Raw genomic sequence first — 25,777 nt, forward strand, 5'->3', positions numbered from 1 at the left:
ATGCCTGATAGGTGACATTAAGCCAGAATTTTAAGCTAAATCTACTTGATTGCAAAGTCAGAAATTTCCCTGCTCTTTCACTCTGCCTCAACTGTGATTGGATATTGATCAAGTATATCTAAAGAGGTGTCCAAGAAAGCCCATGACATGTGTGCAAGTTATGTGTATATGTTTGCATATTCATATTTTTAAGGAGAGAAGAAGCATGACCTTCTTGTGATTCTCAAAGTTTAATAATCATTTGAGCCAGCCAGATGCAGTAGCTCATGCCTGTAATCCCAGCACTTTGGGAGGCTAAGGTGGGCGGGTCACCTGAGGTCAGGAGTTTGAGACCAGTCTGACCAACATGGTGAAACTCTGTCTCTCCTAAAAATACAAAATTAGCCAGGTGTGGTGGTGCATGCCTGTAATCCCACCTACTCAGGAGACTGAGGCAACAGAATCGCTTGAACCCAGGAGGAGGAAACTGCAGTGAGCTGAGATCGCACCATTGCACACCAGCCTGGGTAATAGGAGTGAAACTCACTCTGAAAAAAAAAAAAAAAAAAAAAAAAATCACTTGAGCCAAGACTTTTGGCTTAATATTGCTAGTGTTCATTTAGTATTATTCTAGAGATTGCTTCAGGTAGTGCAGTAGGTTAACAATTTTTAAAGATCCTTTTGCCATAAAGTACCAAGATGTTGGTTTCCTCACAATAAAATTATTTCCAGGTGCATTGCTCAACTCTCAGGAATGTGAGACAAATCCTTCTAAGCCAAGCACACACGGAAATCTACAGGAGAAAAACAGGAGAGTAGGTGAAGGCTGGGAGGAAATTGTTAACTGCAGGAACCTAGAACTTTGGAGAATAGTAGTTGCCTGAATTATAGGGTGCTCAGGAGGAAAGACTAGGCTTGCACACATTGAGGGCAAGTCGGGGACTGGATGTGAGACCTCATTCCTATAGGTGCTACATTCTTAGGGAAACATTAAACTAGGAAAATCCCTGGTGGCCAGGAAACCTATCACTCCCATATCCAGGTGAAATAATAATTATTAATAACAATAACAAGGTACATGAGTATTTGTCTTAGTATTCTCTTTATTATTTAGGTATATAGTATCTTCTTTTTACTTATACATATTTCATAACTTTAAAATATATTATGCCTGTATTTCAGATTCATTTTATTATTACAATAACCTCTCGATGAATGAAAACCACATATTTACAAAAGAAGTAAGACACTGACATAAAAAGTAAAAGTTTTATCTTAAGCTATTTTAATTATTTATTGAACTACTATTGCCTTATAGGGTATTATTCTCGGAGATAGAAGTTGCTTTGCAAAATACAATTTGATAGCCCTGCAAATCAATATGCAAATACTAAATTAATTCACTATTGCTCATAAGTGTCCAACATTTAAAAAAAGAATTAGTGGGGTTATGCCATGCAAGTTTTTGACCAGAGACTCATTCAAGAGAACATTTAAATTGAAAAAATACAATTATTTCAGTTCCTTTACTTTTCTTTTCTTCCTGCTCATGCTCTAAATAGAATTCAGAATGCCAAGTATTATGATGCCACTTCAGAGGCACTTGTAGTAGGCTAGCTTTTTTTTTTTTTTTTAAAGAAGACCTTTGTAGTCGGTTCAATGTGTAATTTTGAAATAGTAGCAAGAATCAGATCCATTTATGTACAATCGTTAACATACTCAAGTGCAGTGTCAAATGTTGTCATTCATTTGGCTTAAGGGTTCCCTTCATATTTTGGAATGGGCTAGAGCTGTACCTGTTTAATCATGAGTAGGAAGAGGATGAGGCTGGCTTTACAGTTTCCTCCTGTGGAAGTGAGATCAGAGAGCTTTGATTTTCATTTAACCTAGCAAAATGCATCCTTAAGTTTCTTACAGTGTGACTCTGCATTTTTATTTTGCTGAAGCATGTTACTTTTTTGTAGTTAAAATAAGGAAAAGATAATGTTTATAACAAAGTTGATAAAATAATAGGATACAGAGAATAAAGTGAGTTTTATGTCTGACATTGCTCACACTATGGATGAATAGATAGGGATTTAATAAAATATTTTATTTAAAAAATAGATTTAAAGATAAATATAAATAATTTAAATGAAACTTTCATACAATGTAGATTCATTATTTGACAAATCTCTAATGATTTTCTTTTGTTTCTTGGCCTGTACTATTAGCATTTACAGGCTTAAAATACGATCCTCTTAAAAATGCTGACATTCTTATCAATAACCTATTCTTGGGAAGGATTTGATTTATTATACATTGCTTCGGTTACTGTATGAAAAGTACAATGTTTAATGTGGTAAGGTTCTTTCTTCTTTTCTCTACTTAACTCTGCAGATAATCTCATCTAAGTATGTGAAAGAATAAATTTGTATACCATATAACCATTCCTAAACCTTCTCAGTATATTAAAGCATATTTTGATTTTTCTTTCTCCATGTTACTCTAGGATAGTTTCCCAGCGCGATTTGGAGGAATTCATTTTGTTAATCAACCATGGTATATACATGCCCTGTACACCGTGATCCGGCCTTTCCTGAAGGAGAAAACTCGCAAAAGGGTATTCGTTTCTTTGTTTTTTTAATCATTTCTCTTCCCCAATCCAGTGAATTATAATGCATAATGTGTATATAATGTTAGCTATAGTAAAATGTATTTCTACATTGTATATAAATCAACATAGAAAACATTTTAAGATTCTTCCAGATCTTGTGGTTGTGAACAGTATATCTGTGAAAGAAGCATTTAAAAGCTAGCTCTCCTACTTGCTCACAAAAAGGACGTTTTAGTACATTCATTATATGTTAAAGACCTAATTTAAAGGCAAAAACAAATCTCTTATGCTGTGTTACTATAGTGCTATTGATGCACTTAATTTGAAGTAAAGTCTAAACAAAAGTTATAATTTTATATGCCGATAAGTGGATGTTCTTTCACAGTATATACTGCAATGAATGTAGTGAAATCTGTGGTATCTAATGTAATTTTTTACAATGGTTATGATCAATCACACATTTTGAAAAGATTGCTAATTTGTGATAATTTTAATATTTCTTTAAATTACATGTTACTTGAAGTCTCTTTAAATTCACTTTCATCTAACAATGAGGATAGTCAAAGTGCATAAAACAAAATAATTTTTCTGAGATTGCAATAATTTATGTAAAACATTTAATACAATGCAGGGCACTAGGTAAATACTGAACACATTATTTTCATTAAAATACATCTTGATGTACAGTTCACTAATTCTTGCAACAGCTCTGAAAAGTAAATTTAGTAAGCATTATTTCCCGTTTTAGAGCTGAAGAAACTAAGTCCTGGAATGGATAAATAACCTGCTTACTCACATACACAGAAGAAAAGTTGCAGAGCTAGTATACAAACCCAAATATTTCAGACCCACGTATAGAGCTGTTTTTACCTCCTGGTGCTGTTCTCAGTTTTCAAATGATTAGTTCCACAGCAAATACACTTTCCTCTAAATTTATATGGAAGATAATTTTCCATGTTTCTCAATGACCTAGAAGGCACTTGAGGTAGAAGCTTTATTGTGAGTGTGAAAGTGCAATAATTACATGTTCATATTAAGCATTAATGAACAAAGGGTTTACTGTAAATGAATTTGCACTCATGAAAGTGCAATAATTACATGTCCATATCAAGCATTACTGAACACAGGGTTTACTGTAAATGAATTTGTTGAAAATGTTTTAGTAGTTTAGAAGGAAGAATTCTATAAGGAATTATAATTTATAATAAAAATTGTTTCTACCACCAAGTATCAAATTAATTCATATTTTGGAATTCAGAAAGTGTATTGAAGTGCCTCACAAGTGCTTTTTCAAGATTTGCTTTAATGAAAGGATGATAAAGTGATCCAAAAAACCTGCAGCGGCTTTTAGTACAAATTATACTGGTGAGTGCTTATACAGTATTCACTCAGTGTCACATGCTGTTCTCAGTGCTTTGCATATGTTACCTCATTTAGTACTTACAACCGCACTTTGGAGTATATATTGTTATTTTTCTCATTTTGTAGATGGAAAAATGAGGCTTGGAAGGTTAACCAATTTGCTCTGAATCACAGCTAGCAGATAGTAGAGCCAGATACGTGAATTTATGGGAAAGAGAGTTTCAGGCAGAAGGAATAGCAAAGACAAATGTACTTAGGTAGAAATATGCCTAATGTATTTGACAAACAGCAAGAAGGTAGAAAAGCTGGAGCAGAATGAGCTATGGGGGAAGATGATAGGGGATGGAGTAGTTGGTAGAGCAATGGGATAGGAGGGACTGTGTTGTACCTGATCACATAGGGACTCACATACCATTGCTGGGATCTGGGCTTTCAGTCAGAGTGAAATTGGAAGCCCTTGAAGGTCATTGAATACAGGGGTTACTTGTTCTGAAATGATTTTTGACATGATTCTGCTCTGTTGAAAAAGACTGAAGAGGATCAAGTCTAGAGAACAGGGAGTGCACTGCATTTGGGGTTTTGTAATTGAATTGGACAGCTTTGACAACCTAGAAGTGTGCATTGCTAGCGTTATTCCAGATGGAAGGAAGATATCTAAACTTTACCATTTTAGTTAAAATTATATGATTTGGAAATTTTCATATGAGAAAATAATTATATGTTTAAATACTTAAAATTTCTACTTATATAATCAATACACAGTGCAAAGCTATTAAATTTCTTCACTGATATTCCAAGTGAGTCAGCATCACAATATTACTCACACACCTTATACTTCAGATGCTATAAGTCTATGTTCTGAAAAACTAGTAAAAGAGAACTGAAGAAGCAGCTGTGAATCTTTTTCTACAAATTCAGGTGTGCAAGAATCACTTGCTTCTTTGTTTTCTTAAATTAAATTAAATTTGACTTTGAGTCTCCAACTTACTGGGCTGCTGGGAATATCACCCTTAGTACAGGTGTCCTTTTTCCTCAAAAGCTCACCAGTATCTGGAGTCTTACACAGAGCCAAACTTCCCACCCATCATGGCCCCTTCTGATGTCCTCATTGTTCAAACCAATATTAGTTCCTTGAACTAAGGTCTCCTTCTCTCCCAAGTTATCTGTGAAAAAAGGGTATCTTTGCTGAAGCTAAAATCCAACGAAACCCACTACCCTAGTGCTTTCTTCAGCAAGTCAGTGATTGTCTTCCTGCTACTTAAAAGTTGATGGGAAACAGGTTTTCCTACTAATTGGCATAAATTTCTTCCTCTTAGTCAATATGGCCAACGTTGTTTTCTACTCCTTGGTGATTCTCAAAAGTCTTTCATCTATTCTTTTCCACTCCAGATCACCTAGCATAATCTCTTTAATGGCACAGTGTAGAAAAGTAAAATAAAAATGAAAGTATTATTCAGGCTAATTCTCAGAATTTTAAGGTATTCAGAGATACAGGAACCAAAAAGGACCAGACTTCTTGCATGAAATAGAGGAAGAGAAAAAACTTGTAAGGAAAGAAAAATAGTAAAATGTTAATAAATGATGTTATTACACAGAACTAGTGAAAACAAAGAAAAATCCAAAAGTAGAAACTTAACAGTTGCGCAATTGGAATGCATCTTTACTGCCTAGTCTGGAGATGCAATTCACATGTAAGAGTTCTAAAAGAGCATCATCATATAATATATATTTTTTCAACAAATTTTGGCTTTGGAGAAATATCAGCATTGCACTTAATGAATTGCCAAGACAATATATGCATGATTTAAGTAAGGAAATTATATGATATATTAGAAGATGAGAGATGCTGTCAAGAAACATGATACATAGAAGGTGGATAGGCTTTCTAGGTTGGGCAGGGTTATAGTATTAAATAGGTTTACTAAGGGAGGCTTTCCTGACAAGGGGAATTTTAAGAAGAGAAGTGCAGGATGTAGGTCAGCAAGTCATGAGGACATTTGGGAGTAGAAATCTCCAGACAGAAGAAATATCCGTTATAAATGTTCTGAGGCAAGTGCACAGTAGGAGATGTGTTCAAATAAGTAGTTCTTATAGGACCTTATAGGTTTATGCTAAGAGAAAGAAGTCAATGGGGAATTGTGAGCAGAAAGATATGACCTGACTTATATTTTGACATGGTCATTCTGGCTGCTGTTGAGAATAGAGTGTAGATGGAAGAGTGGACATAGAGAGGACAGTTAGGAGGCTCGTGCAAGAGCACAGCTGAAAGGATAGTAGCTGTGTTATGGGTGTCTGGGTAGAGCTAATCAGAATGATTGGATTCAGGATACATTTTGAGGATAGTACCAAAAAGATTTACTGTCAACTGAGATGACGAGAGGAGTAAAAGGCTGAGTTGAAAGTTTTGGTCTGAGAAAGTGGAAGAATAGTCACACCATTAACTGATATTGGAGATAGGGAGGAACATATTTGGAGTGGGGGAAGATTGTGAGTCCAATTTTGAACATGTTAAATTTGCAGTGGTCATTGAATATTTAAGTGGATATTTTAAGTGGAGAGTGGAAATACAATTATAGAGGTTGAAAAAGAGGCCTGGATTGAAGACATACATTTCTAGTGCAGGGATATTATTTGAAAGTCACTGACTGAATACAACGAACTTATGAAATCACCAATGAGAAAGTATAAAGAAGATAATAAATCCAAAGACTGAGACCAGTCATTCTCCAGTTAAGATATTAGGAAGATCAGGCCAGGCACAGTGACTCATACCTGTAATCCCAGCACTTTGGAGGCCAAGGTGAGTGGATCATGAGGTCAGGAGATCAAGACCATCCTGGCTAACATGGTGAAACCCTGTCTCTACTAAAAATGCAAAAAATTAGCTGGGCGTGATGGCACGCCTGTAGTCCCAGCTACTCAAGAGGCTGAGGCAGGATAATCGCTTGAACCTGGGAGGCAGAGGTTGCGGTGAGCTAATATTGCACCACCACACTCCAGCCTGGGTGACAGAGTGCGACTCCATCAAAAAAAAAAAAAAAAAAAGATATTAGGACAATCTGCAAAAGAGACTGCAAAGAAGTATCTAGGAGTTAGGTAGGAGAAAATCAGAGCTGCATGAAGAAAATGTTTCAACAGACAGAGTCATCTATTGTATTCATTGCTGCTGAGGGTTCAAGATATATAAGGACTGGGAATTGGATACTGAATTTAGCAATGAGAAGGACCTTGACAAAAGTTGTCTTCATTCATTGGTAAGAGACAAAGCCAGACAGGATTCCATTCAGGAAAAATGAGGAGAGAGTATTTGGACTATGAATATAGACAACTCTTTGGGTGAATTTTGCTATAAAGAGAAGGAGAGAAATAGGAAAGCAACTGGAGATGGAAGTAGGGCCGAGAGAGGTTTTATGTGTCTGTCTGGGGGGAATGGAGTCAGGATGTTCTCTCTCTGATGGGAAAGATCCAGCAGAGAGGAAATCTGAAGATGTGTGAGAGATAAGAGAGAACTGTTAAGAAATACAACTGAGTAGGGGAGAGAGGATGAATTCTTGTGCGCAGGTGGAGAGGTTGCCCTTTGTAGGGTTTATCTGTTCATTGTACTAGCAGTGAAGGCAAAATACATAGACACAGATGCTGGTGGGTGGGTTGATGTCATCTGGTTGTCCTATTTTCTCAGTGAAAGTGGAAGCAAGGCCAAAGCGGAAAACGATGCTGCGGAAGGAGGCAACAGAGTGTTAGAGAAGAGAGAGGAAGTAGTGTGCTAGGATTACATTGACTGCTCCAAGGATTTATTACAATGACTCTTACATGAGTTGAAGAAGATTTCCTATGTGAATGATCCCATCTGATGAAGTAAAAATTATATATCTAATAAAATAAGAGTTGCACGTGCTGTAACTTAACTTTCACAGGAAAACTATTTTTATTTCTTCTTATAAGAAGAACACAGGGGTACACATGTGTTTTCCTGGACATAAATACTGGCTGTTGTGCCCTCAGATGGGAGAGGGAAGGTATAAAGTTTGCAGTTAACCTGGTGTACTTTGGGACAGATGGCATCTTCCACCTCCTCTGGGCCTCATGTCATGTACTCCAGGCAGCTGTTTGCTCTGCCTATTTTGGCCAGTGACCTGCTGTTATCTGCTTTTACTCTTCTATAATTTGTTGAAAATGCTTATTAAGTGGCAACTACCATCCTGTAATTTTATTTGATATTGTAGAGTAATCTTTCTTTGTTTTCCAATATATTTACTTCAGTGGATTCTAAAGGTATGGAAAGCAAATATGAATGTGTTAGCTTATTCTTCTTCAATTGAAGAATGAAATTATTTTGTTACTTATAAAGTATATTTTAAAATAAATATTATATAAATTTAGATGAGACAATAGTGTTGTAGCAGAGAAGGTCAATCTGCAGTTTTGAAACTGAAATGAAAGAAGAGGAAAGGTAGCAGTTTATTTAGAGTATGTGGCTTGAATATTGCTCCAGTTTTTTTAAAGCATTATCTAGACAAAATAATTAAGGTGTGCATATAGCTTTACATTTTTAACTCATTATTTCTTTTTCTATTTGTACAGTCAGTATGGAAATCTTTAGTAGAGAAGATACTGGCAACATTACAGAACATAATGTCCTTTGGGACATGAACTTCACTCAGCCTTTCATTATGATGATGCTCATCTACTTTGGTTATTTACATCATCCACTTTGCATTACAAAACAGTTATTTAGTGGTTACAATATTCTTATTTTTGTTGATGATAAAGAGAAAGCCATGCAAGTGACAGCTTTTGGGTGTAATAACTTGCATAGGCTCTGTAATTGATGAGTCCCTTATGAGAAGGATCTGTTTTCACTGCATTCATTATACACATCATCAAGTTTGCACAACTAACACCAGGATGATGTACAGATCATCATGTACATATCATTCTGCTCATGTCCCTGCCTATGAAGCAGGAAACCAAATTTGTGGTTGCAGCTCTTTTACCCAATAACTCTCTGACCTTCCAGAAATTACTTAAAGTGTCTGAGCCTCAAGATTTTGGTATAAAAGTACCAGCTCTACCTGTTTTACAGAGTAGATGACTTGCTAAAGTATTTTAACAGATGTGGAAAACTCATATTTGCTATTGCTATCCTCACTTCCTCCCTGTAGGATTTAGATGGTATTTAGTTTCCTCCGTGTCTTTCCCTTCCTCCCGTCTTCTTGCATTTATAGATATTTTTGCATGGTAACAACCTGAACAGTCTACACCAACTAATTCATCCCGAGATCCTGCCCTCCGAGTTTGGAGGAATGCTGCCTCCTTATGACATGGGGACATGGGCAAGAACACTGCTAGACCATGAATATGACGATGACAGCGAGTACAATGTAGACTCCTACAGCATGCCTGTGAAGGAAGTAGAGAAGGAACTCTCCCCCAAGTCCATGAAGAGGTATGCTGGAAGTAGACTGGGGAGTGGGCTGGGCCAGGGCAGGGAGAGGCATCCTGGGTCAAACCCAAAGCTTTCTATTTTTCTGTATATATTTTTCTGGTGGGATTTTAAAACTCTTTATGCCCTATGATTGGATGTCTAAGAGTTTTGAGTCAAAGATAGTCATTTTCTTATAGTGAGAACATTTAAAATTGATTCTCTTAGCATTTTTCAAATATACAATACGTTATTATCATATATTTGAAAACTATCTTTCTGTAAGGTAGATCTCCCAAACTTATTCTTCCTGTCTAATTGAAACTTTGTACTTTTTGACAAATATCTCCCCATCCACCCCCCAAACCGCCCTGCCTCATCCCAGTGCTTGGTAACCACCATTCTACTCTCTATTTCTATGAGTTCGACATTTTTAGGTTCCACATAAAAGTGAAATCATGCAGTATTTTTCCATCATATTGAATTCCATAAATATATGCAATTATTTGTCAATTAAGAAAAAGATAAAGTAATTTGAGGTAACCTCAACTTAGTGTTGTTCTAAATTCATAGACAGTCTAGCAGGGCCCTTAGAAGTCACCAAATCTGGTAGTTTTCAAATTGTATCCTGAGAGGCCAAGGGTTTTGATGGGGTGCCTCAGGCCAAGTAGGTAGAGTAGAGAGAGTGCCCATTTCCACTGCAGTGGGAGCAACTCGCCTATAAGCAATTTATTTGATTTCTGTGTAAAATTTCTTTTGAAGAAAGCAACTACATACATCAGTTCAAACACTGTGTTCAAAGTTTGTGGTCTTTTTTCAATATCTCTGCCAAGTCTTTGTCTAAAGGTCTAAACATTACTAGTACAAAACACTGTATTTCACTTCAGTTTTAATCTTTATAGAGTTCATTGTTGAGTCAGAGTCCAAATACCTGCTTTGACTCTCACAGCACTTTTATGCCTTTCTTCTTTCAGTCAATAGTCTGGGGAGTTGTCAGACATGCACAAATGCATACCTGGCTCTGAGTTTGCATTCTGTCACAAACAAGTAGATGTGTGATTCTCAGACTTCCCAGGAAACAACAGTTCTGGGTCCATTTGGATAACAGTAACAAATATGACTTCTCTGGTTCATTTCACATTCACAGAAATATGGGCACCATAGCCCCTGCAAGTGTCCCCTCACCTAGCTCAGGGAGGATACAAGGACATTGAACGGGTCATGCCAATGTCGGACCTCCTTCTCTGATGAAAGCCTTAAGGCCCTTTGCCCATAGCTCAGACTCATGGAGTAATGTGCCTGTTCTTTAAGGATGGTCTTTTTTTTTTTTTTTGAGATGAGTCTAGTTCTGTTGCCCAGGCTAGAGTGCAATGGCACAATCATGACTCACTGCAACCTCCACCTCCCTGGTTCAAGGAATTATCCTGCCTTAGCCTCCCGCGTAGCTGGGATTACAGGCTCCCACCACTGCACCCAGCTAATTTTTGTACTTTTAGTAGAGATGGCGTTTCACCATCTTGTCCAGGCTGGTCTCAAACTCCTGACCTTGTGATCCACCTGCCTCGGCCTCCCAAAATTCTGTGATTACAGGCATGAGCCACTGCACCTGGCCAGGATGGTCTCTTTTATGCTGCTGCCTCTGTTGTGGTTGTTGTTAGTATATGTGTGCATTGATTTCCTCTCTCCAGGCTGCTGTACAACTCCTTGGAGAGAATGGAAAGGCCAGAAACTTTCCCTGCTCTAATTTTCCACTAGCTAGCAAGCTTATGTTTAAACCAACTTTAGGCTTCTTAACTCCCTTCTTTTAGAACAGAACTTCTTGAGATCTCTGCGTTCCTAAGGGGTTCATGGATGGGCTCTCGAAGGATTCTGTTAAGTGCTAAAAGTTATATGCAAAATTTTGTGTGCATAAGTATGAATGTACTCTGTGTATATGTCATGCATTTATTTTCTGTGGAAAAGTCATATATTTCATCAAATGATTTAAAAGTTTTCTAAAACAAAAGTGGTTAAAAGAAACTTCCCCTAAAATAGTGTTCTTCTAATAAAATAATCCTAATGATAACAGTTGTTATAATCTATCATTTACTAGGTACTTATCATGAATTAGGTGTCTTTTTTTTTACATTAATTTATTAAATCCTCACAGCAACCATGTTAAACAGATACTGCATCCTCAGCGTTAGGTAGTCTATATGTAGCGGAGCACGGCTCCATTGCATGAGATGTGGCGTCCTTTGCTTCACTGACATAAAGCCTGCCTACCCTTCGTGGCACAGAGGCCCTTTCTCAGGAACTGAACTACATAAGGATTTGGAGGCAGCTGTCATTGGTGACCACTAGTGTTCTTCTTTGTCAGCTAATGAAGCCCTTTTTCTTCAGCCATTCTGCCTGAGGCATGATTCCTCGTGTGGCCCATCATGTGAGCACATTTTTCTCTATATCTTCACTCTGCTCAGCTGCACCCTTCCCCTAAAAATTCTTTTTTTTTTTTTTGAGACGGAGTCTCACTCTGTCGCCCAGGCTGGAGTGCAGTGGTGGCCAGATCTCGGCTCACTGCAAGCTGCACCTCCTGGGTTCACACCATTCTCCTGCCTCAGCCTCCCCAGTAGCTGGGACTACAGGCGCCCGCCACCTCGCCTGGCTAGTTTTTTTTGTATTTTTTAGTAGAGACAGGATTTCACCGTGTTAGCCAGGATGGTCTTGATCTCCTGAACTCGTGATCCGCCCGTCTTGGCCTATCAAAGTGCTGGGATTACAGGCTTGAGCCACCGTGCCTGGCCCCCCTAAAATTTTTTTAACTGTTCTTGTTGATTACAGCCTTACCTGCTCCCCTACTCCCAATTTATTATCCACATGGCAATCCAAAAATCTTTTTAAAATATAAATCAGACCATGTCACATCTTGGCTTTATTTTTATTTTTATTTTTTTGAGGCAGGTTCTCTTTGTGTTGCCCAGGCTGAAGTGCAGCGGCGCGATCTCGGCTCACTGCAAGCTCTGCCTCCCGGGTTCCCGCCATTCTCCCGCCTCAGCCTCCGAGTAGCTGGGACTACAGGCGCCCGCCACCGTGCCCGGCTAGTTTTTTGTATTTTAGTAGAGACGGAGTTTCACCGTGTTAGCCAGGAGGGTCTCGATCTCCTGACCTCGTGATCCACCCGCCTCAGCCTCCCAAAGTGCTAGGATTACAGGCTTGAGCCACCGCGCCCGGCCATTTAATTTTTAATTTTTTTTTTTTTTTTTTTTTTTTTGTAGAGACCAGATCTCACTATGTTTCCCAGACTGGTCTCAAACTCCTGGCCTCAAATGATCCACTTGCCTCGGCCTCTCAAAGTGCTGGGATTACAGGTGTGAGCCACTGTGCAGGCCTTGGCTTTATGTTTTTAATGACTGTTATTTATACAATGAATAGAATCACCTCCTTATCATGGCTTACAAGATGCTACCTGATCTGACACTGCCGCCTCTCTTCTCCAGGTGTATCCCATATTCTTCCTCTTCCCCTGCTTTTCAGACACAATAGTCTTCTCTTTTTACCCTTGTCACCATCACCTGGAATGCTCTTTTCCTTCATCTTCAAATGGCTGGTCCCAATCAAAGGTCAGCTCCTCAAAAGAGTCTTTTGATCTTCGTCACCCACCTGGTCTTAGTCAGTTCTGCTTCCTCCTCATTCTGGCCACTCCCTGTCCATCACCATTCTTTATTTTATTCTCTTCATAACACTTTTAGCCTGTGAAATTGCTGATTTTGTTCAATTTTTTATCCACTCCACACCCCAAAGTAAGCTTCAAGGAGATGATATTGCCTATGTTTACCCTATTCTCTGAATCCCCAGTGCCTGGAGAAGGTCCTGGAGCAACAGAGGGTGCTCAGGAAATACAAGTTGAATGCATGGAGGAGTGCTCTGCTGCCCATCAGTGGCCCCCTTTAAGTGCAGTATTCATAACTGAATAGGGAACATCTGACCTGGTATTGGTACTTGCATTTAAGTTGCAGAGTTCTGATTTTGCAGGATAGACCTCAGTGACTTCTTTGAGTTACTGTTGTTGTCACTGTTGCTATTGTTCAAACAGCCAGAGCTGACTCATATGGGAGTTCTGAAAACTGGAAAGTCTCTTTACTTACCAATCCATATCCTCCTATTGTTTAGCTTTGCCATCCAGTCACATTATTTTAATTGATTAAGGCCCATCTTGTTAGATTTAGCCCAGTCTATCCACCTTTTGTATCATGATTCTTTTCTCTAATCAGGCTATTTTCTCCCCTGCACACTTTGCTTATAGCCCCTTAATGGCCCCAATCTTGAGTTTCTTGCTGGTGTCATGGGCTGATTAGAGTTTTAGGCATTGTTTGGCATATGTTTGGTATCATATGAAACATTTATGATTCTATTGGACAATTCCTGAAGAATGAAATTAAGAAAGGTTTTGCACTTGATTCTCATGTTCTCTGTCAGGAAATGGCAGTTCACCATGAAAGATAAGAGATTGCTCCTATGTTCCACATTGATTCCCCTTGTCCCTTTTCTTTTGGTAGTTTTATGATATCTTTAAGAGAGAGAAAATAATTCCATCACTAAAGAGTTGTGGATAATTCTTCTTTTGGGTAAATGTAGCTAGACATGTAAAAAGATTACTTTGTCTTTTGGTATAAATTTATGGAGGAACAGCATGGTCATCATGTGTAAAGATACAAAGTTCACTAGACTAAGTGTTTTAGAACTGGAGAGTGCCTTTTACCTTATGTTGCCAATGCCTATGATAGTGCCTGGCACATAACATTAGTGAGTAACAGTACTTATTTTCATGATATGCACTTCTGATTATTGAATATTGAATATATTATTATTGAATAAGGTTAAACATTTATTGTTGCTCTATGCAAAACCCCGTTCCAATGCTCTGTGTATGTTGACTCATTTGCTTCTTGAAGCAACTAATCAAGTAGTAGTATCCCCATTTTATTGATAGAGAGACTGAGAAATAGGAAAGGTAAGTGACTTCCACATGTTGCATAACTACAAAGTAGCAATGCTAATATCCGTACACAGGCAATAGTATTCCATGAGCCATTTCCTTAACCATATGCCAGAATTTGTGCAGGGTTTATGGATGCATTGTTGCATCTGATCCTCATTATAACTGTATGATGTGGGTATTATTTTCCCCATTTTCCAAAAATAGAGAACAAAATCTTAGGAAGTTTAGTCTTCCCATGATCACACAGCTAGTAAACTGCTGTTATTAGTAACTGGAGTTATGATCCGCTTCTGTTCAAAATCTAGTTTCTCAAACACTATGTATTGTAGATGCATGAGAAATGAGTATTGGATACCTAAATCTAAATTACTGGTTTTCAAGAAAGAAAGAAAATATATTCATTGTGAAAACAATAGAAGCTGCATAGAAACCCCTGAGATGGGCTGGGCACAGTGGCCGATACCTGTAATCCCAGCCCTTTGGGAGGCCAAGGTGGGTGGATCACTTGAGGTCAGGAGACATGAGACCAGCCTGGTCAACATGGTGAAACCTCATCTCCACTAAAAATACAAAAATTAGCCAGGCGTGGTGATGCACGCTTGTAATCCCGGCTACGTAGGGGAAGTGAGAGGATCAGTTGAACCCGGGAGGCAGAGGTTGCAGTGACCTGAGATGGCGCCACTGCACTCCAGCCTGGGTGACACAGTGAGACTTCGCCTCAAACAAAACCAAAACAAATAAAGAAAAAAAAAAACAAAAAACAGAAACCTCTGAGATGTATGAGTTAATGAGAGACAGCTCCCTCTACTGTGACTGGAATAAATCAATTCATTAACACTTTTGATCCTGCACAAATAATCCTATTCTGTCATAAAAGAGAGTAAAAAAATTTGGACTAAAATAGCCATACACTTGGGACAACTAAATACCAAAAAGAAAAAACAATTAATCTCAAATTGTTTCTGACTCACTTTTGTTCTGTGATTGAGGCATTATTTCACATATAGAACCAGAATTCATCGTCCAACAATCCTCATATCTGTAGTGCATGATAAAAGCAAACTAGAAACTTAATCCCAGGTTGAATAATATGCTGTAATTTAAAATATTTTGTTAAAAATGTCATATTCTCTCATATTTTTTCAAAAACAGTCATGAAACAGACTTAGAATGTGTATATGTGTGCATATCTGTATAATGTGCAATAGAATATTATGGCAAATTAACTATTGTGCCTTGTGTTGTCTGAAGAGCTTTGGTATGTACTTATGGAATATTATTAGGATATACCTCAATATTTATATAATAGATTTAATTTTATGAAAATTTTAAAATTTATTTTCTGTAAAGAAAATAGAATTGCTTTATCTATTATCCTCATTACTCTTCATTTTGAGTGCTTAATACTGAAGTTCTTTTAATATGGAAATTATTTACTGGCTAGAAGTCAAGACATGAAAACCTTACTCTTTTCCAAGCCCTATGATGCACGTTGTATTCACAATAAGGAAAGGAACTGATAAAGTCCCTGCTTATGGAGCTTGCAGTCTAGTGCGTATCAGTTGTCAAGTTAATACTTTAGCACAGGACATTAAATGAGCCTCTTTCCCTTTTGACATGAATTCTTCTGAGAGCCGATTTGCTTGGTTGGGTCTCACCTAAAAACAAAGTTAAAAGTCTAATTACTTAGTCTTTTGTGCAATTGTCTCCTTTGTTAAAAAGTGTTTTATTCATGTACTTTAAATAAAGATGATTATGCATTATTGCATTTAAAAGTGACACAAACTCTCTATTTTCTCTATTCTTTCTCCTTATTGTCCTTTTCCTCATCCTATTCTTATATTCATATCTTATCCTATTCTTACATCCTCATCTATTCTCTCTTATACACACACAACTTTAGTCAGTCTTTTTTTCCGTGATAGGTATGTAATGCCTATTTAATATTGAGATAAAATAGTGTAAATGACACTTAGGAAAAAAAATCTCCCAATTTTTTAATGCTTTCACCTTCATTTTCATTCTCTCTTTAGGAAATAATTTAAGTTTATTTAAATTTAATCAGTTTATCAGTTAATTATTTTTTCTCTGATAATTAGTTCCATTGCTGTTCTTTTTCATTTGCATGTGCAGTTGTGTTTTAGGTTATAGTCTTTTCAGAAGTTAATGAGGTTTGCTAAGAGGCATATTGCCACAGCAAAAGCCAATTGGCTGGAATGCAGCAGCAGGGGAAGAATTCATTACCAAGGAGAATTCTAAAAGGGCAGCTGCTTACTAAATGCTATAGCTATTAAGATGGCAGCTTCCTGCCATGACGGGAGCATGTTTCATTGATTTTCCTCTTTCCCACTCTCATGTTGTTTCCTAATGATAAATTGAGATATAAGCCCCAACTGTTATCAAAGGCATGTATAAGTGAGTTTTCAAATTATGTGCTTTACTAATCATAAAGTGTTGCTGCCTAAACAAGAGGGGTTTTACTTTTAAAATTCATGAAATTTAAAATTCCATGACATTTTCAAGATAAGGTTGATTTTATTTGGATATTCTACTAGGAAATTTAACAAAACATAAAATTTTGATCTTTTCTTGATACAATCATTAGTTAAAAAATGACAGTCAAAAAAAAGGTGCGTTATTGCATTTTTTCCATAGTTTTTTTTTAAAGACTGGAATTAAGCCTCCTGTTATTTCTATTTAATTTATCATAATAATCATTTTACTGTAATTTTTTTTCCATTTGGAGATGCTTTATTGGAAAACATCTATCCTACACTAGAAATTTTTGGTATCTCAAAGAAAAGAATCTTGCTCAACTGTGAGGAGCTCTTAAGTCACGTATAGTCTATTTAGAATCATTGGTGACTCACTATTCTATGTAGAGGCCAGAGGGGATTGTTTCCTCACTCCAGGGAAAAACATCACCAGCAGAGGTTTTTCTCTACATGTGCAACATCCACAATTCATAAATTTCTTGATATAGAGGAAGGGAATTCACATTCTTGGGAGAAGTAATGACAAAAAGACAGATGAGAGAATGTCGTCTGTGCAATTAGCTGATAATAACTCACTGACGCTGGCTTTATCCTTTCCAGATCTCAATCAGTGGTGGATCCCACAGTACTAAAACGCATGGATAAAAATGAGGAAGAAAACATGCAACCATTGCTTTCTCTGGACTAATAACTTCTCTACATCCCCTTCATGGATTAGAAATGGGAAGTATTGGTTTTCAGCAACAGGGACAGCACTGTGGAGGAATTACCAGCTGGAAACCGACTTATTCATGTTAATGTAGCATAATATATAATAAGGCATCAGGCTTTCCTTGGCCTGAACCATGGGGGCCCTAGGCTGGATTTTTAAAATGTCAATAATTTATTCTGTAAGTGCCAAGTTATTTGTAAATATAATGTAATCTTCATGTCAAGTTTGTAAATTTCAGTAGTAACTCAGTTTGGAAAAAGGTTGGCTCAGAAGTCCATGCCAGTGATATGAACTATAACAAAAAGTAGAAAAGACACAATCAAAGCTAATTAAATGTAGCCCTCTTTCCTATGAAGCCATATTTCAGCTATCAAAGTGATTCTTTCATTGTTTTTCTCTGAAACTCTGTCAGTATTCAAACATACTCTTAAAGGGCACACACAACTAAATGATTCCAGGAAATTTTATGATTAATGTATTTTCTGTCTAGTGATTTTCATTTCAGAGAAATGTGTCTTAGTAACTATCATTGGCCTTGCATTTTGGAGACGAGGAATGGCAGATGAGCTGGTAAACTAAACACTTGAACTCTTCCATGTTGTTTAATTCTTGGAATCTTATGAAAAGATGTGTTTCCTCAATTAAGATGTAGAATTGTAAAAGAGAGTGGATTCTTTTTAAATTGCTGTCTTCACAATGTGTCCTTTATTCAAGACCCCATTATATTTATCTCCAATGTACTCTAAGTACATTTCCTCCCCAAAACTCTTTGACCAAGAGAAAGAGAATTCATATGTGAATAGTGTTTTGACAGCTAATTTTGAACATAAAATTTTCCACTTACAGATGAGGGGCTAATTTCTAATTGTTGTGCACTGGTTAAAAAGTATATATATATATATATATATATACATACATATATTCACACATATATATTTTTACTGAGATCTAACAAATACTTGATGTGACAGGCTTATAAAATAAATCATAGATATTCAATGATCTTATAGATAATTACATGAGATTACTCTGGAAAACTACTTCTACTGAAGTTAATGAATATGAGAAATAGTGAAACTGACTTTCAGTGTACCTATTTAAGGGAATTCCAATTTAATTTATAATGCAATTTTAAATATGTGCCATCTTATTTGAACTATATTTTTCCTTCAAAGAAGCAACAGCTCTCAACATAGTGTAGGTAGCATCACGTGACAGAGAGCCAATTTTATTTTCAAATTTAAGTTAATTATCTTCGTGATCCTATTTATCCACAATTTCTTTCAGAAAAGGCTGAAAAAACACATTATATTCAGGAGATATAATGAAATCATCGGAAGGCATCTAAGACAGCATGTAATCATTTATACATTGATTTAGAAATTTGCATATTTAACATTTTATTTCATAAAATGTATACAATTTCAGCAAATTTTAAATTTTTTATGTTAAATTTCAATGTGGAAAAAATATTTTTATCACCCATAATAAATTTTGAGATTTAGAATTTACCATTAAAATATTCTTTTGGAAGAAAATATCTCAGAAACTCTTGGAAATCATCAAAATAAAGGCATGTGGCAGTCTTCACATTTTTTAGCCAAAACCTTCAAAATTTACTACAATTCTGCAGCCAAAAATTGTAAAAGCAAGCTGAGTACACCAATGTACAGTGTATCAATGGACTGCCTCATGTGTGTAAAAATACATTAAGTAATACAAATGAAAGATACCTTAATAATGCCAACCTCCAGTCAAGTGCAGAAGAATAATGACAGTCAGGCACTCTGCTCTCCTTGTGACTTTTACAGAGATTGGAATGCACTGGGGACAACGTGTCTCAGCAGTTTCTACCTTTTTAAGAATTCTAAGCATTGATATTCTTACATTCTTGCCTACTTGACATACAGTTTGTAGCCATGGGCTTTATAGACTATATAAACCTTAGGCGGTATAATCCATTGGAATAAAATAGAAACATTGTAAGTGCAGAGGGCAGTCAACTTTTCATTCTTATGAGTTTCTCTTGATGTGTACCATTTATTTCCAGTTTTCAAAATTCTCCCAGTTTCAGATGTCAACCAGCATTGGCAGCTTCTTTCTCCTATCATAAAGTTAGTGTCATATATAAAAATAACTAGAAAGGCATATTTTATGTGTATGCCTATCTAATTATAAGTATCATTCACACTGTCTCCCAGACCCACATTTGGAAAGTTTGCATTGCATTACTGCTCATCTTCAGATGAGTAATTGAGTGTTGGCTAGATTGTGTAAAATATTTTAAAACGAATGAACAAATTACAATGATGATGCCTTTTGAAATCACCATATCTAGTTCATTCTGTGAATAAACTAATTTTCTAGTAATGTTTGTGAACCTTAGTCAAGGGATATTCATTCAGCTTTATAAATTTACCCCTCAGCACCAGCTAGTTAGCACTGTTTAGGAATTTTTCCCTTCATGATATTCTGTGTCACATACCTATGTCTATGTATAACCTATACACTATACTTGTATGCCTATAAACACTCCTATATTGTATTTTAATTGCAATAGTATACCTCCTCATACCTCCTCTCTCTCTCTCTCTCACACACACACACACTCTCACACACACACTAACACACTAGACTGTTTGTCCTAATGAATTTTTCTCTGTACTTTGAGAGCTATTTTAGTTGTCTTGTCACTTGAAATTTGTGGGCTTCAAAGAATTACCACATTTGACTTGAAATGGTGCAGTGGTCCATTTCCTTCTTTCACCCTACCTGTTCCATCTTCTATTTTTGATATCTTTTCTTTCTTCCAGTTATTTCAGGGGCAGGTGATTCCAAAGCTGATTTAAAAATAAATAACTTCTCTTATCATGTTGTCAGTGATATTTGCCCGCATTTTGACTATTATTTAAGAAGGAAGAGATTATCATGAAAATATGCTCTAACAAATATGAAAAAGTGCCTCTTTGAAAATGGAATAAAACAGTGATACAGGCATATGGATTTTATTTGTACTCTCTTCCAAAAAGTAAATACATAAATCTATATTATATAGGTGAAATATAGATGTCATTCAAAGAAGGATATTTAAGGTCTTTATTTGAGCATACTCATACAGTATTAAGTCTCTGTTGTGTAAGTTAAATACAGTAACTTTAATACATGTTAATGATAAACGTGACACTAGGCTGAAATGATATACAAGTATTAAACAGAGTTTTGCAAGCAAGTTTTCAAAGTGGGCATGCATGAATTCTTTTATTTCAGTAATGGTTTGCATAAGTGTAGACAGGGATATTTCCTAAGTCTTTTCATACAGAATACTTATTTACTTTATAGTACCAAAAATTCATATATTCATAAGCAGGAAAGCCAAAAATTCATACATTCATACTTAGCTTCTTTTAACACTGTTAACTGGGCTATATTGTTAAACATGTGAAGCTTCCGTAATATTCCTGAGGGAACAGAAGTCCCTGTATTGCATCAAGAAATTGGAGAGTTGTTTTGGACATTGGGGAATATGTTTATGACTTCACAGAAAGACACCTGCAGAGCCATGGAGTATGTCTTCAGGGACAGGGTTCATTTGCTTCTACAATGTAAAAGTTTATGGACATGTCTGTGGTCCTTAAAGAAGTTACATTAAGAAAGTTCGCTAAGAGGCTTTACACTCTTCTGTTGTTTTATTTAAAGATCTGCCTTGTGTGGCTGGTGAATAATATCTTAGCTTCTTTTTTTGTGTATATTTATTAATGATTACATGAAAAGTTGCCATCAGCCATGAGGACACTTCAAACAATTTTTAACACACAAAATAAAATGAGCAGAGCTCTAGCATGATATTTGAACTTTCAGATATGGTATATGTACATTTTTACAACAATAAGCTCATAGGCATATATTCCATTTTAGATCTGCTGTATAAATACATAGCTTGAAACATAGTAATGCATTTGAAATTTGTGAGGTCACTGATCATACAAGAAAAGGCAGATTGTAAAGCAATGTATTGGAACAAAAGAAGATTGGTTAAATATGCAAGGTGTGTAATTATCTTCAGTAATGAAAAGGATTTGTTTTCTTGCTTTTGGTCTTTGGTTTTAATTGAAAAAATAGCTTCCCATATGCTACTGGAACTATTCGACATTATTTACTACATGAAAAGGGGCCAATAAGTAAAAATACAAAAGAAGCTTGGCTTTGTAACATTATTATATTATGATCTCAATGGCTTAGAGAATATATTCTTTTTTAAGAATTAAAGTTTTTATTTTATAAATATTTGGAGGTTAACATCAGACATGAAAATAGTGCTGTGGATTCTATTATGTACTAAATATGGGAATGAATACCCAGGTACGATAGGAAAAAAAATACAAAATAACAACTTTGTGGATTGAAACACTCAAATTAGCCTTTTTTCAAGGAAGGAGGTGTACAAATGATGCTATTGAAATAAAAAAATAGAAATCACTTAATTATAGGACTTAAATATAATCAAAGCACTCATGGTAAATAGTGGAAATTGTTAAAATTTAGAAGATGTTTTGTCTGTATTTGACTTTGTTTTAAGTCTCACTGCAAATATTTCTGTCCTTGATATCGGTGCATTTATTCTGTAAGACTTATTTCACCTGGTGAACGAGAGGGCCTTAGGTAAAAATCGAAATAAATTTTAACCACAGTTTTCAGAGTCAACCAATCCTCAACTACTTAAAAAAATTGCAGTGAATTTTAATTCATTTACATTTAACAGAGATACAAAGCATTATCTTGTTTCTAATCCAATTTTTCAATTTTCAGATTCTATATTTGCTTAAACGATAAATAAAACTCAGAAAACCAAATAGTTTTGTTTGCAAAGCTATCTAGGAAAAATAAAAGATGTCTAACAGGAAATCATATAAATCCTTGAAGAATACTGAGTATATTATTTGCTATTTTACTCCAATGTTATTAATTTTTACTACTACATACTATTTATTTAGTACTACACACTATTTACTACTTGGCCTTTTGAAGGAGTTATAAATTCCAGTACAGTATAATATAATTTTTGGATAAGTATAAATTTCTGTTTAAAAGAAATGTCTACTTTTATTTTGTATATTTTATATTTTACATGTATACATTTATTTTGCACATGGTTAATGTTAAATTTGTGAGTCCCGGATCTGCTGCATCTATAAAATGGAGATTTCTTTAAAAAATCATCTAAAATTAACAATATTTTATTTTGAGAGAAATTGTGCTTAGCTATTTAAGTTAGGATTCCTCAAATTTGTGATATTTGCATGTGTGGAGATCAAAAAGGAAAATATATAGTAATTTGTTTCATCAAAATGACATATCCAATATGCTATAACTTCTAGTCAAACTTTCAAATGAAAGTTTGAAAGGAGTAAACTAATGTTTTAATCACATATAGCAAAGGAATGATCAGTAAATAAAACTACTAGGGTTTTCACATTTGCACATAAAATACCTGGATTAGGCAAGAGATTAAATTTAGAAATTTGAATTACAGAAAAGCATCAGTTTAAATAAATCCTCAAAAAAGTAATCCCAGGTCAAAATATGACGTGAAATTTAAAAAAATCAGCCTGATTTGAGAAAGAATGCTTACTCAATAAATATACATTTGTGTCTTCTGTGAATTTCCCTCATTTACCCTATTTGTGGATGAAATGTCATCTAATAAGGTATAAGAGATTCAATTACATTTACCTAGGACCATGTACAAGTAGACTTCGTGAATTTCTTTGGCTCAAACTCAGAGGATTTCCTTTACACAGAATTCTTGAGGTTATCAAGAATCATTATTGCTGCTCCCTCCTAAAGGCAGGCCAGGAGAAGCCACATTTCCAGCAGTAATATCCTCAGTGGGAATGAACCGGGGCAACCAGAAAACACAGAGAAAGCCAGGGATATTGTCTCAACTCTCGTTACCAAAAAGTGTGTACCGTCTTCAGGAGGATCGAGTAGAAAATATTTTTAATTATAAGCAGAAAGCTATTTCAAAAGTCAGACGTTTCTAATATCAACTGTTAAATACTTGACAAGTGAAAAGAGACCACGGGGAAGTGATGGTCAAATCTCTGTTGTGAAGCGAGTTTCCACATAGAAACATCATCAAGAACATGTACCTCTGAGCATCACTTCTTTCTCTAAAAATAAAAATAAATATGCTGTTTTCCCCCCTTTTTTTTCTAATTGGTATCATAAAAGTATGAGACAGAAGCCACAAATGCTTTGTTGCCATTTAAGAAAAAAATCCTATATTATACATATATGAACATAATTCACTTAGTTGCATATGATTGAAATATTTGCATGCTGGTTTATAAATTATTACCTAAAAGTTTTATGAAATATAATCATAAAGTTTTAGTGCTAGAAAATTGTTGTGTTTTTTGTGTCTTGTATTCATAGGGAAGAGTGGTAATATCCCTTACTCCTCATTCATATAGCTAACAATTTTAATTGGATGGCTAATGGACATGCGAAATTCAACATTTACAAAACCAAACTACTTACACTCTGACCCTGCTTCCCCTTTAGCCTTCTCACCTCACTATGTGTGGACCCCAATTTCCAGTTTCTAGGAATAAACATTTTGGAGTCATCCTCCCTTTCCTTCCTCTTTTTCTCTCAAAACTACATCCAATCAGCTAGCTCATGCTGTTGGGTCTTCAAAATATATCCACACTCTAACCAGTTCTCCAATCTTCATCATCACTGCATTGGCCTATGTCTTCAACATTTTTCATCTGGAGTATTTTAATAACCTAAAAACTAGTCTCTTTGCTGCCAGAGTCAATTTTCAACACATTAGCAAGAGTGAATCTCTTAAAATGTAACTCAGATCATTTTGTTCTCAAAACCCTCTGAAAGAGTAAAAGTCAATGTCTTTATATCGCGATGTGTATGAGAAGTGTTGCTATGAAGGCAGTAAGCACCAGTATAGCAACATACCATGGTTTCTGATTGGGCTGACATTTTTGCCAGTAATATGCAAAAATAGTTGTTAAATACTTTAATTACTTGCTTTTGAGGTTCTCTACCCCATTCTTGTCTTTTCTTAGATCATCTCTTAAGAATCTCTCCTTTATCTACTGCTGCCAAACTGTCATCTTTGCTGTTCCGGGAACTTGCTAAGCATGCCTCTGGCTCAGGACTTTTGCATTTCTGTTCCCTTTGCCTCTAATTTCAGATATCCACATGGTTGATTCCCTCATCTTCTTCAGGTCTTTGCTTAAATGTCATCTTCTTTGCGAGGACTCTCTTTCCCAATTTTAGATGAAACAGCCCTGTTTTCCTTTCCTGCTGTATTTCCTCTCCATAGCATTTATCACTTGATACCCCATACAGATTATTTATTTACTTTACATTTTCCCCCAACAGCAATGTGAACTCCACAAGGGCGGGAATTTTTTTCTGTCTGTTTACTACTGCATTACTGGTGCCTTGAACAGTTCCCGGAACTTAGCGAATCCAAAAGGATTTCATGAAGATCCTAATTTGTTTCAGCAAGTTATATAACAGCCAATAGTATGACTTGAAAGACAGTTTCTTGTTTTCTTAATTTAAAAGTTTTGTTATTTATCTTCAAAGGGGAAATTTTATCCTCTCGTGGTGATGGAATCATGAATCAAAAATGATATCCTCTTCTCCCCAATTGTAGTCTCTATCCCTGAGCCTAAGTTTTACGTCAGTGTTTCAGTTTTGTCTTTAGAAGTTACTCCATGGTCACTGGACCCTGTATCTATCCACATGGCTTACTCTTGGAGAGACTACAAGATAGCACACGGGAAAAGTCATTTTGAGATTAAAACTATACGGAATTGTCCTTTATGGATTATCATAGTTAATTTCAATTTTTAAAAATCTCCAGGGAGTTAAAAGACCATAATTCGAGTATTGGAAGCCAGTTTAAGAGAATATGACTATGTAGTTACTTTATTATTATTATTATTATACTTTAAATTCTAGGGTACATGTGCACAACGTGCAGGTTTGTTACATATGTATACATGTGCCATGTTGGTGTGCTGCACCCATTAACTCGTCATTTACATTAGGTATACTTTTAATGGAAAGGAGAAGAAGAGGGAAAAAAAAGAAAGACATGGTGTTCGTACCTTCTCTGTAACAATTATAAAATGAATGAGGAAGTATTTTGGTGTTTCTAAGGTCTTTCCATGATCTTGAAATCTATATATTACAGTCA

At 35.8% G+C, this 25,777-nt stretch overlaps 1 protein-coding gene across 1 annotated transcript in view; it reads left to right on the forward strand.

Moving 5' to 3' along the window:
* The window catches only part of CLVS2 (clavesin 2), a 76,304-nt gene extending 50,728 nt beyond the window's left edge, over positions 1–25,576 (forward strand). Inside the window, exons 4-6 of the mRNA XM_017881946.1 lie at positions 2,471–2,581; positions 9,163–9,383; positions 17,433–25,576. Coding sequence (XP_017737435.1) covers positions 2,471–2,581; positions 9,163–9,383; positions 17,433–17,520 — 420 coding nt within the window. The 3' untranslated portion in view covers positions 17,521–25,576. The remainder of the gene's footprint in view (positions 1–2,470; positions 2,582–9,162; positions 9,384–17,432) is intronic.
* The last annotated feature ends 201 nt before the right edge of the window (positions 25,577–25,777 follow it).

This window comes from Rhinopithecus bieti, unplaced genomic scaffold (genome assembly GCF_001698545.2).
Source record: "Rhinopithecus bieti isolate Rb0 unplaced genomic scaffold, ASM169854v2 scaffold_1060, whole genome shotgun sequence".
NCBI classification, from domain to species: Eukaryota; Metazoa; Chordata; class Mammalia; order Primates; family Cercopithecidae; genus Rhinopithecus; species Rhinopithecus bieti.